Source organism: Dendrobates tinctorius, unplaced genomic scaffold (genome assembly GCF_039654945.1).
Source record: "Dendrobates tinctorius isolate UK_male_01 unplaced genomic scaffold, ASM3965494v1 ptg000030l, whole genome shotgun sequence".
Lineage (NCBI taxonomy): Eukaryota > Metazoa > Chordata > Amphibia > Anura > Dendrobatidae > Dendrobates > Dendrobates tinctorius.
This window is the reverse complement of record NW_027361698.1, coordinates 1886544-1899814: the sequence shown is the minus strand read 5'-3', so window position 1 is coordinate 1899814 and position 13271 is coordinate 1886544. Positions and strand designations below refer to the sequence as shown.

General features: G+C 45.9%; 1 protein-coding gene and 1 long non-coding RNA gene across 3 annotated transcripts in view; one reads left to right on the top strand and one right to left on the bottom strand.

The window, feature by feature from the left end:
• The window catches only part of TACR3 (tachykinin receptor 3), a 305238-nt gene extending 292534 nt beyond the window's left edge, over positions 1-12704 (top strand). Inside the window, exon 5 of the mRNA XM_073571803.1 lies at positions 9658-12704. Coding sequence (XP_073427904.1) covers positions 9658-9979 — 322 coding nt within the window. The 3' untranslated portion in view covers positions 9980-12704. The remainder of the gene's footprint in view (positions 1-9657) is intronic.
• LOC141086098 (uncharacterized) overlaps positions 1-13271 on the bottom strand; it is a 187087-nt gene that overhangs the window by 38978 nt on the left and 134838 nt on the right. For both annotated transcript variants that reach the window (XR_012231506.1, XR_012231507.1), the window contains exon 3: positions 1282-1331. This is a non-coding gene — a long non-coding RNA (uncharacterized lncRNA). The remainder of the gene's footprint in view (positions 1-1281; positions 1332-13271) is intronic.

Genomic DNA, 13271 nt, shown 5'->3' with positions numbered 1-13271 from the left:
CAGTAGCGATAAAAATGAGACCCCTCTCTTCAGCTGCCTCACCAGCCCTCCCCTGACTGCACCTATTACCCCTGACCCGTGTGCAGGTGCTCAGCCAGAACCACCCTAGAATGGGTCCCCTTTTAGCAGATAATACTGCCATAGTGTTCTCACATAATACCGCCATATACTTCACACATAATGCCGCCATATAGTTCATACCACCATGTAGATCACACATAAAACCAGCAGGGTGACAGCAGCACAGAGTATTTCAGGAGAGCAGTATCACACAGAATAGTATTAGATACACGGCTCAGCAGACAGTATCACACAGGATAGGATTAGATACACGGCTCAGCAGTCAGTATCACACAGGATAGGATTAGATACATGGCTCAGCAGTCAGTATCACACAGGATAGGATTAGATACACGGCTCAGCAGTCAGTATCACACAGGATAGGATTAGATACACGGCTCAGCAGTCAGTATCACACAGGAGAGGATTAGATACACAGCTCAGCAGTCAGTATCACACAGGATAAGATTAGATACACGGCTCAGCAGTCAGTATCACACAGAATAGGATTAGATACACGGCTCAGCAGGCAGTATCACACAAGACAGCATTACAGATATGCCCACACTGGTGAAACTTCCAGCCCCCCCCCCAATTATACACTAGATTATGGGCTGTATAAGTCACTGTCCTCCTCAGACAGTTATAAAAGCAAAGGTGTCAGATTACCGGAGATCACTGGGGCTGTGAGTGAGGAGGCGGAGACAGAGCAGGAGGACACAGTAGAGCAGGAAGCACAGGGCCGAGCCTGGAGTAAGCAGGACAGAGGAGCATAGAGGAAAGTCACCCGCACTCACCACTCTCCATCCTCCGGCTCCAGTGAGTGGTTCTCTCCTCTGCTGACCACCTTCTCCATATCTACAGCCTCTCCTCACAACACAGGACCTGTTATGCCACAAGTGGTCCTGTGATAGAGGGTAAGTGGAGCTCAGCAGATAGCACTGGGCTACAGCAAAATGGCCCCCAGCCACACCTACAGCAGTGAATGGTGCAGCCCACAGGGGCGTGCCCAGTTCACTGCTAATGAGGCTGAATGTGGGTCGGGAGCCGACCGCAGTCTCCTATGTCCAGGGACGGCCATACTTGTAGACTGTATGAGTCCTCCACAGATCTGTAAATCAAGATGGCAGCGCCCAGTGGCTACATTAAAACATTATTACAAACAAACCATAAATCCTGGTTAGTTCAACATTTGCTGAAACAACATGTTTTGTTACTTACTATTTTTTTGCAAATTATATAAAATTGCGGCACCTTCCCTTTAATATGACCTAGAAAAGAAATTATAAACTTATATATTTAGTTATAAAACATGATTCACAAATATAAGGTTATTCAGAACACATTTTTAAACTTTGATAAAAGAATCTCAGTACACAATGGTTTTACTGTATCATTTTAAAAACATGTACAAGTTGCATTCATTCTAACTTTGAAAGATAAGAAAGTTGGACACATAACTTGATATACAAAACAATTTTTATTTTATGCTAAGCCAGTATCTTAAAGGGGTCGTGAGGGTATCATAATATGTAGGGGAATATACGCTGTGGGTATCACAGTGTGTGGTGGGTGATATAAGGACATCATTCTGTGTGGGGGACAGTAGGGACCATAAAAGGGATACTATACTTTGTGAGAACCCTATTGGGCTTCACTAGAAACAATATTTCTGTATAGGAATATACAATAAATAATTAAAGAGGTTTTTCACTTCTCAGACAATGCTTTCTGAATCCGGAACCTCTGGTGCCGGTGTTTTTCCAGTGGTGTCAGCACTGGCTCTCCCGTGCTCACGTGACATTGTTAGTCATCGAGTGCTGGCTTTACTGTCCTCATATGGGAAAAATAAAAACATGTGGAGGAAGTGAGAGCTGCTGCTGCCCCCAAACATCCTCTGGATGCCAATTACATCCATAGGAGAGGAGGGGAGGGTGAAGCCAGCGCTGATTGGCCTCAGGGATAGCGTGACATAACAAAGTCAAGTGAGCACCTGCAGAGCAAGTGTCAGTGCTACAGGTGAGTATAAGTGTTATTATTTTAGTGTGGAGAAACATAGGGACCCAGAGAGGGTTGTCCCTGTAGTGGAAAACACATTTAAACCTTATATGGGCCTTGTGATGAAGGAGTTAACTGCTCCTACCCCCCCAGGGCCTGTAAGCATATTGAAGAAAGCAGGATTTAGTGCTCCAATGTTGACTAGCAAGGGCTTTTAGTATGATAATGAGATAAGGCCCAAAACAGAACTTCAAAGCTTCAGTAGGAGCCACATCAGCATGGGGCAGGAAGGTGCCTGGGGGCCTCAATTAGAATATACCTGTCAGCTAGACACAGAAATACACATCCATTGTCTCTCCCAGCCTCTCCGGCTCCATCCTAGGATCATGGATTATGAGCACACCTTTCGAGTTATAGACTCCTAAAAAATATCCGTGTGACCCTGAGGAAATCACGCATCTGGCAGTGTGACTCCTGAGTCGGTGAGGGCTCTGGGACCTGAGATATAGAGATTGGCCCTCCACAGCAACCCAATGGGGCCATGTTTGCTCTCCACACGACAGGCAAAACAATCCGCATTCACTGGTACCTCTCGTGTCCTGATCCGATCATGCTGTAGAAAGTTACCCCCTTTCTTAGATATTGGGAATAAGTTCTGCAGGGAGCTAAAGGGTGGAGATTATTAGCCCACCCTCTGACACGGGGAGGAACCCGGCATGTTTAAGAACTAGCAGCACATTGCAGAGACACTCACTCTCTCACAGAAGAACCAGACGATGATGATCTAAGAAGGAACTGGGGACAGATCTGCCAAGGGGAGCAGCGGCCCGCGCTTTGGGGTCTGTCCAGCAACTAAGATTCTTGTACCTGTGGACTGCAGAGCTCCTGGCACCCACATGCAACCTACAACCTGGTAAATTGACCTCCAGCTTAATATCTCTAAGTCTTGTACCCTTATTGTTATATTTTACTCTGACTGCAAATCCACTGTAGTTCCATTGTAGAGCTTACTGTATATTTCTGTAATTATCTAGTGCGCCATTAAGGCAATTAAACCATAAAATTAATCTTGGGCTGATGCTTTGACTCTGATTACGAATCTTAGAATACCCAGCGGGTAACAGGACATCCTCTCCGGCAGCCATTTGCTCTAGGTGCAGTTCCCTCACTGACCTGAGAGACAAAGGGGGCGCCGGAGAGCTGTGCCTGTGTAGTTACGTCACATTGGTGACGTGGGAGGAACTAGTCTTTCTTTCACATTGGTGGCAGCGGTGGGATCAGAGTAATAGTGTGCGTGGGACCCCTACTCCCAGACACTAGAGACTACCAGCGGTAGCTTTCACTGCAGGGGTCTTAAGGTCAGCCCAGCACTAGACGGTCAGAGTGCAAATATAATAAGTTGTGTGCGAGGTCAGGGTTGCAGCTGTGTCAGTAACCAGAGGTTCCCAAGATGGCGGAAGGCACCAGGAGTAAGGCAAAGGGGGAGGCCAATGCTATGGTCTATGAGGAGGTGGTGGAGGACAATACCATTGAAGGCGAGGGGGAACTCAGCCAAGGCTCCCCAAGGAGCCAGACCCCCGTGCTCAGTCCCACAGTGGACTGTCCATCACCTGCACACCCCAGCCTGTCCAGATCGGAGGCCCTTTTCCAAGCGGCTATGGCACAGCTTGAGGCTGGTAATGACGCCGCCCATGACAGACTCCTGTTGGTGGCAGAGAAAGCAGCGGAGAGTGAGCAAGCAGCGGCAGAGAAAGCAGCAGAGCGTGGGCATGCTGAACGTGTGCTGCAGGCTGCAGAACGCCGTGAAGCTGCGGAGCACCGGCGCAAACTGGAGATGGCTCAGCACGGGCTCCCACTGGACGCTCCAGCCCCAACGGTGACCAAGACTTCCAAGGTCCGGGCGGAGGACTTCCCCCTGCTTGAAAAGGATGGAGACCTGGATTCCTTTCTGCTGGCCTTTGAGAGAACCTGCCTCCAACACTATCTGGCCCTGGATTAGTGGGCAAGGTACCTGAACCCCCATTTGAGGGGTAAGTCCATGGAAGTTTTGGGGGACTTACCTGCCGGGGAGGAGCAGGACTACAACAGCATCAAACCGGCCCTGATCCAGCACTACAACCTCACCCCGGAGTCGTACCGCAGGAAGTTCCGGAGCCTGCAGCGGGGCTCAAAGGACACCTGGACCGACCACATGCGGGCACTGCTGAGAGCTGCGGAGCACTGGACCTTGGGCTAGAGCTCACCACCCGCCAGGAGGTCCAGGAACTGTTCGTCACGGAGCAGTTCTTGTGGAACTGCCCAGAGGACCTCCAGCAGTTCCTCCGTGACCGGAAACCAAAGGGGTCTTCTGCTACAGCCGCCCTGGCAGACGAGTATGCCAACAACAGGGCATCTGAGCCAAAGAAGCCTGCCAGCAGCACCTGGAGAGGGGGTAAGCCCAGTCCTGCCCCTGTCCCCCCAGCCCCCAGAGTGCAAGGGGTGTACCCCCCCTGCTGCCCTCTACAGGCCAGGAGCAGAACCCAGACGTTGTCATCATTGCAACCAGCTGGGACACTTTAAGGCTGCATGTCCCCAGCGCCATAAGGCGCCATCCCTGTCCCAGAAACCGTCCACTGTTTTGTGTGTGGGAGGGGGAGGTGGGAGGTCCCTTGACAATTACCAACCCGTCACTATCGGCCGCTCAGCGGTCATGGTACTGCGGGACACAGGTGCTGAACGAACCCTGGTACGTCCTGAGGTGGTGTCCCCTCAAGACTTGATGCCTGGGAAAACCCTTTCCGTCTCCAGAATTGGAGGCATTGAACCAGCGCTGCCCGTTGCCAAGGTGTTTTTGGACTGGGGCACCGGGAGGGGAATGCGGGAGTTGGGAGTAACACCAAATATTCCAGCCAGTGTGTTGTTTGGGACCGATTTGGGTTGGCTAGTGTCTCAGTATGTGGCCACTGAACCCCCAAGTCCGGCTCCCCAAGAATGTCATAACTCTACTGTGAATGCTAATGTTAATGGGTTGAATGTGCCTCCAACAGTGGAGGAGGGAGTGAAACCTGATGGGAAGCCATGCACTGACACTACACACACAGGGCTCACACTGAGGACAGGTGAGAAGACTTCAGGGGAGAGCTCAGAGGTGGAGGGAGGGGCTGCTATGGGCAGTGTAGGGCCCCTCAGTGAATCCAGCCTGCTGAGTCTAGGGCCTCTGCAGAAAAAGGAACAGGCCATGGGGGGGAGGGGGCGTCCCGGGAGAGGAGCCACCAGGTAAGACCCCAGGGCAGGGGTTCCCCGCATCTGGGATGTCAGGAGGCCAGGGAAGTCTGCCTGACCCAGCAACTTGGTCAGGGGCCGAGGGGAAGCAGGCGCTACCTGTGGTCTCAGCGGCCGTTGCTGCTGTTATCAGGAGTAGGAGCGCCGGAGCCCAAGGGGCCTCGCGGAGGTCCGATGGTTCCCCCCTCAGACCAAGTGGCTGCCGAGTCAGACAGCGGCCAGGAGACAGAGCCCGGGGACCTGAGAGGATGTGGCAGTTTCGTCAATTCTTGCCACATCGAGTCAGGGATTTCAGGCAGCGTTGGAAGCTGACGCTAGCCTAAAAGCTCTCAAGGAGCAAGCAGCACATCCTCCCCTGGAGTCCGACCGCGAGCAATTGGTCTGGGACCAGGGACGGCTATACCGGGTAACGGTCCAGCAGGGTTTACCGGAGGCATGGCCCAAGGACCGACAGTTAGTGGTCCCCTATCCGTTCAGGGCAGAATTGCTGTGGATCGTACACGAGATTCCCATGGCCAGACACCTAGGGATCACTAAAACCAGGGCCAGGCTAGCTCAGCATTTCTACTGGCCGGGAATGAGGACCGAGGTGATTGCCTACTGACGTTCTTGTGACACCTGTCAGAGGGTGGGGAAGGCAGGGCGGCACCCCAAAGCCCCACTGGTATCTTTGCCCATCATCGAAGAGCCTTTCTCGGGGGTGGCTGTGGATCTCATTGGACCTCTGTCCACTCCCAGCCGCTCCAGGAAATGCTTCATACTAACGATAGTGGACAATGCCACCCGGTACCTGGAGGCGGTAGCTTTGTCGTCCATTCGGGCTGACAAAGTGGCCACTGCCTTACAGGAGATTTTCTCCAGAGTGGGGTTCCCCCAGGAAATGCTCACCGACTGAGGGACCCAGTTCATTTCGCAGCTGATGGAGTCTCTCTGTAAGCAGATACAGGTGCAACATCTGGTAGCCAGCCTGCACCACCCACAGACCAATGGCCTGTGTGAGCGGTTCAATGGCACCTTAAAGCAGATGCGGAAGATGTTGGTCGACTCCCACGGGAGAGACTGGGAGCAGTATCTCCCACACCTGCTGTTTGCCTACTGGGAGGTCCCACAGGCCTCAACGGGGTTGAGCGACTTCGACCTCGGTGCTGTGCTCAGCCAGGTCGACATTACGGGCCATGAACACCCCGTTCTGTACCTGAGCCGGAAGCTCCTGCCGAGGGAAGTGGCCAATTCCACGATGGAGAAGGAATGTCTGGCAATTGTGTGGGCCCTGCAGCGTCTGCAGCCATACTTGTATGGACGCCAATTCACCGTGGAAACAGACCACAACCTCCTCAGCTGGTTACACCCGGTCTCTGGGATGAATGGGAGGTTGCTACGCTGGAGCCTCGCTCTCCAGCAGTATCACTTCACCATTCGCCACAAAAGAGGCAGGGACCATGGTAATGCTGATGGGTTGTCCCAGCAAGGAGAGGGTGTGGAAGGGCGCATGGGGGAACACAGGAATGTGATGCGCCCTCTAAAGCAGGGAGGTGTGATGAAGGAGTTAACTGCTCATACCCCCCAGGGCCTGTAAGCATATTGAAGAAAGCAGGATTTAGTGCTCCAATGTTGAATAGCAAGGCCTTGTAGTATGATAGTGAGATAAGGCCCAAAACAGAACTTCAAAGCTTCAGTAGGAGCCACATCAGCATGGGGCAGGAAGATGCCTGGGGGGATCTATTAGAATACGCCTGTCAACTAGACACAGAAATGCACATCCATTGTCTCTCCCAGCCTCTCCGGCTTCATCCTAGGATCATGGATTATGAGCACACCTTTCGAGTTATAGACTCCTAAAAAATATCCGCGTGACCCTGAGGAAATCGCGCATCTGGCAGTGCGACTCCTGAGTCGGTGAGGGCTCTGGGACCTGAGATATAGAGATTGGCCATCCACAGCGACCCAATGGGGCCATGTTTGCTCTCCACACGACAGGCAAAACAATCCGCATTCACTGGTACCTCTCGTGTCCTGATCCGATCATGCTGTAAAGTTACCCCCTTTCTTAGATATTGGGAATAAGTTCTGCAGGGAGCTAAAGGGTGGAGATTATTAGCCCACCCTCTGACACAGGGGGAGGAACCCGGCATGTTTAAGAACTAGCAGCACATGGCAGAGACACTCACTCTCTCACAGAAGAACCAGATGATGATGATCTAAGAAGGAACTGGGGACAGATCTGCCAAGGGGAGCAGCAGCCTGCACTTTGGGGTCTGTCCGGCAACTAAGTTTCTTGTACCTGTGGACTGCAGAGCTCTCGACACCCACATGCAACCTACAACCTGGTAAATTGACCTCCAGCTTAATATCTCTAAGTCTTGTAACCATATTGTTATATTTTACTCTGACTGTAAATCCACTGTAATTCCATTGTAGAGCTTACTGTATATTTCTGTAATTATCTAGTGCGCCCTTAAGGCAATTAAACCATAAAATTAATCTTGGGCTGATGCTTTTACTCTGATTACAAATCTTAGAATACCCAGAGGTTAACAGGACATCCTCCCCGGTGGCCATTTGCTCTAGGTGCAGTTCCCTTACTGACCTGAGAGACAATGGGGGCACCGGAGAGCTGTGCCTGTGTAGTTACGTCACGTTGGTGACGTGGGAGGAACTGGTCTTTCCTCCACAGGCCTTATCAGAATTATTGTTCCTAGTGAATCCCAAGAGAGCTCCCACATAGTATGGTATTCTTTTCCGGTTCCCCCAGTCTTCCACACAGAATGATGCCCTCACATCACCCACCACACACAATTTGATACCCACAGGGCAGATTCCCCCAGATAATATGATACCCCCACATCACCCATCACACACTACGAAGCCCTCACAGTAGATTACCCCACATCATATGATACCCCCACAGTTCCCCACATAGAAAGATGCCCTCACAGCTTCCCCACGCACAGTATGATACTCTTCCCCAAAGGTTCCCACACAGTATGATGCTCCCACAGTGCATCCCCCAACAGAGAGAGATGTCTTCACAACAAATTTCCCCACACAGTATAATGCCCTCAATGCACACCACACAATAAAATGCCATGCAGCCCTCCAAATAGTATGATATACTCTCCAGTTCCAATACAATCTTATACCCTCACAGCCACAAATCATAATGCCCCCATATGTAGTATATTTCCTTCACAGCCCTCTAAATAGTATCTCCACAGCCCCATACACTGTATGATGCCCCCCACACCCACACAAACAGTACAATGTTTCCCTCACATTATGATAAACCCCACAGACCCCCACACACACATTATATTGCCCCTTCACAATCTCCACCAGTGTCAATCCAAAATAATATGATATACCCACACAAGCATTTCACTTGCCTGTGTGTCCTGCTCCTCTGATACAGCTTGTCTCTGCTGCCTATCATGTGACCTGAAAATGTCATGTGATCCAACAATTTAGGAAATGCTTTCTCTCACATAAACTGAAATGGTATCTGATTCCCTGCTCCATAATTGTATTCAACTGTAACACACAGTTCTAAGGCTGGGTTCACATTGCGTTAGGTGCCATAGATTTAACGGATCTGTTACTATGCGGCACTAACGCAATGTAATGGATCCGTTAAGGCACCTATTGACATCTATTATGGCAACGCATCCTAACGCATGTCCAAATCGGCATGCATTAGCGATGATGAGTTACTTTGTGACGCATCTTCGAATGTGATCTACCGCGTTTTCGGGTGTGTAAGGTCTAACGCACAGCAAACGGACGCGATCGCTGTGCATAGACCTCTATTGCTAACGCAATGCTACTATGCATTAGCGCAATCGGTCAAGAAAAGACAAAAAGGACATCAGCATTAGCGCATCAGTTTAACGCATACGTTAAACAGATGGCACTAACGCGATGTGAACCTAGCCTAACAACAGTTGAAGTAGGGATATATCCTCAACCACTTGGGAAAATGGAACATACCCCCAAATTGAGGACTGTTTTGCAAGGATCTGGGACAGTTGGAAGATATGAAAGTTTGATGGGTTAAAACTGATTGTGAAAAATGTGTATGTTTATGTTCATTATAAAATATGTTTATATATTTAAAATTTATACAATATGCACTGTTTGCAGATACAGGTTGTATTTTTTGGGGGGAGACATTTAGGTCCATACTATTGCTGCAACACGCAGACAATATGTGCTTATGCTAAACTGAGATCATAATTTCTATGTCTGAAAACAACCTAAAATTACAGGTCTTCTAAAATTCATATATGTAATATCTACATTTTTCCCCCTTTATGTCCTGTTTTGCTTTTATTTTTTTATCAGATTTCGTGCTGGCTTCAAAAGAGCATTCCGATGGTGTCCATTTATCGAAGTATCCAGTTATGATGAACTAGAACTCAAATCCACCAGGTTCCATCCAACAAGACAGAGCAGTCTCTACACAGTATCCAGAATGGAATCCAGTATGACCGTTGTGTTTGATCCAAATGATGGTGAAAACACTAGATCTACTCACAGTCACAAAAAAAGAGTTACATCTAGTGAATCGACTTTAAATGGTTGTTCCCGAAAAAACTCTACAGATGTCTCAACAAATTCCACTTTCATTAGTTCACCTTGTACATCAGTTGATTGCTATTCATAAATTATAAGTAAGATAATAAATACTAAAGATGAGAAGATTAAGTCAAATTCTAATTTGCCGGTTTGTGTGAAGTTTCTCAGCAAATTTGATTCACAGACGAGTTATTCTCTGTGAATTTAATAATTCTGATTATGATTTAGGGTCATTACAGACCCCAGATCATGATACATTTTAGATCTTCAAAATATCCTTATACTCACCTCACTGATAACCTCTCTCGCCCCTCTGCTTGTCAGGTCTTTTGTTTATTTTATCACCAACATCACCCTTAAATCCCCAGGCCTCACACATTAGGTTGGGATATCTGGCTCTGATGAAGCCTGGAATGCACAATCACGAGAAAAGTCATGATGTCATGATGTACGCCGTGACCATGCCCATTAATGCGCCCCACCCTCCTGGGGCTCATCGAGTATTTCAGATGGATAGTAAGAATATATGGCTATGACCAGACAAGTGACAGTAAGGAGCAGAGGGGCTGGAAAGGTGAGGGGTAAGGTGGGTGTAAGGATTTTTCAATCAAATATATTCGCTCATCTCTACTAAATACTGAAATTAAAAATTTTTTGAAATAAGCATGCCCAATAAGGGTATTATGTTTAAAGGGAACTTGTCACCAGGTTTGTCCTATATAATCTGTTGACACCACCTTTTAGTCCTCTGTTGCAACCTCCCATAAAACCTTTTACAAATCAAGATACCCAAATGCCTCATAAAATGTCTTTTACCATTCTCCCTCACTGTATCGTTATGGGTATCTAACAGTCCAACGAGCGAATTTGGATTATTGTCATCGCTCCCTCTTTTTCTGCAATCACTGCTCCTTCACTTCTGATTGACATGAATGACTATTTATACAGTATCTACACTGCCCAACCAGTATATATGCGAATGAGAAGGTTCAAGGCAGACCAAATCGCAATATTTGTAGGAGCTGTGTGGACAATGTAAGAGACATTATCCACATCAATCAAGAGAGCGCAGTAAACATGGTCAGAAGTCAGGACATGCACATTAGACCGCTCGCTGACCATTAACATACAATGCAGAACAAATATAAAGTATATTGTTTGAGATTTTCAGGGCAGTAGGTTGTAGGGACATTGCTACAAAGGTTTATAAGGTGGTGGCAACGGATCATATAAGGAAAACTGCAAGACTAGTTCCCTTTAATACTAGGAAATTTAACTGTAAAGATCAGATTGTTTTGTTAACTTCATGCATAGTAGCCTGTTGTTCCAATTTGGACAATCGATCCTTGTGAGTCACTTATTCTCACTTTTTAAACAAATAAAGTGTCATTTGGTGAATATAATGGCATATTCTTGGCTTGTGTACTATTTTGTGCTGTTATGTGCATTGATAGTGAATTTGATGGCATGCCTTGTGACTATTATTTTTGAATACCATTTGTAGACTGAAAAATAAAATATAACGCCACAAATATTAGACATAACTTTTTTTTTTAATGATGAATTTAATTTAAACAGTATTACACTAGCTTTCTTATACTAAATGCACACAAAAATCACTTTTTAGCTACTATTTAGTTATTGCATTTTTCAATTCTTATTCTTGTTATTAGTGCAATTGCTTAATTTAAAAGGGTCAGGGAGCTTAAATATTAAATTTACAGGGAAGAGGAGATTTTATGTATATGTAAGTAAGTTTTTACAAAGTATAGTCTGGATTGTTCACTTGCAAAAGCCATAAGTAAAATAGTAAAATATATTTGCAACATCTAAGCACACATTTCTCCTGTTTTCACATCTAAGTGCATCCTTTCCTCTCATATTCTCATAAGTATATATTTTTTTGTGTTTTAAAGGGGTTTTCCTAGCTTATGATATTATTTACCTATCAATAGGATTGGTCATCAATTTCAAATCGGTCGGAGTGCGACACCGAGAACCCTTACAGACTGTGTAATGGCTAGTTTCTGTTATTGAAGCTCAGCTGCTATTCAAATGAATAAGAACTAAGCTGCAGCACCCGAGAAAGATCATATACTGTATGGAGCTGTACCGTTCCGGTTCTGTAGACTCTTTACATTCATCAGTATGGAGGGCTGGGTGTTAGATCTCCATTCTTCATATATTGGTGCCCTATTGAAAGGTTGGGTTATCAATATTCTAATCATCTTAATTGGCCCAACAAGTAATGACAGTCTTTTTACCAATCAAAATATATCCCGTATAAAATAGTATATTAACATATACAGTAGATCAAGACTCTATTTCAGTTTATCATCAAAAATAGTAATTCTTTATTCATTCGCAATGTCATTCTACAATCTTAATAAAAAAGATATCAATTTCAGGAAAAACACTCATGATACGGGAAAAAGATAAGATTTGATGTTAAACTGCTGTGTTGTCAAGTAATTACAAGTGCATGCAAAACTTCATAAAGTAAGTCAAAATAAGCATAGCACATATATATCATAAACTTCTCCACAAAAATAATTGCAAATTTATACATAATCCCGTGAACATAATAGATAAACTGCGTACAGAATCTGCAAAGCACAAAAATAATCTCACAACAAACAAAATTGCAAGTATGTGCAATGTAGACCATCATATCAGAGGAGCATATAGCAGGCTATATACAGAAAAAAAAACCCTGAAGCGCAGAAACCACTTGATTGCGGTAGTAATACATGCTCAATAGTAGTAATGCATGTTCACTTGATGGCTTCAATATGGAAGAATTTTAGAAAAAAAGCTTAAACTTTCAAATAAGAACAACTCTTGTTACCGTTCAGCATTTCACGCTGCCTTCTACAAAAAGGCTTAGAAAAATATAGTAAACCTGAGAGAATTATTTCACTAATTTTCTTATGCTCATTTCTATTTAGATAAAACAATTCTTCAGTTCAGAATATGACATTGTTATGATCGTTTTACGATTTTCCCTTTTCATTTTTGACTTTTTATGACTTATAAGACTTTTTAAAGAGGTAATTGATGGCATATTATTATCATATCAAAATGTAAGGTATCCTATCACCTTTTGGATTTTACCAGACTCAGTGCCCCATTTTCTGTTCTCCAGCATCTGGTAATGCAGTTCAGTTTCTTTTCAGGTTTATTGGAAAATACTTCACTTTGCAATAATGATGATATATTTTGTTTTAAGCACCCATTTTTTTAGAATGAAATATTAAAAAAAGTATGAGAAACCAGCAAAATATTTAGAAATGAGAGTCCTCAGTGGTTGATACTTTTTAACGGCTAACTGAAAACAAATTGCAAGCGTTCGAGACTACTCAGTCTCTTCATCAGGCATA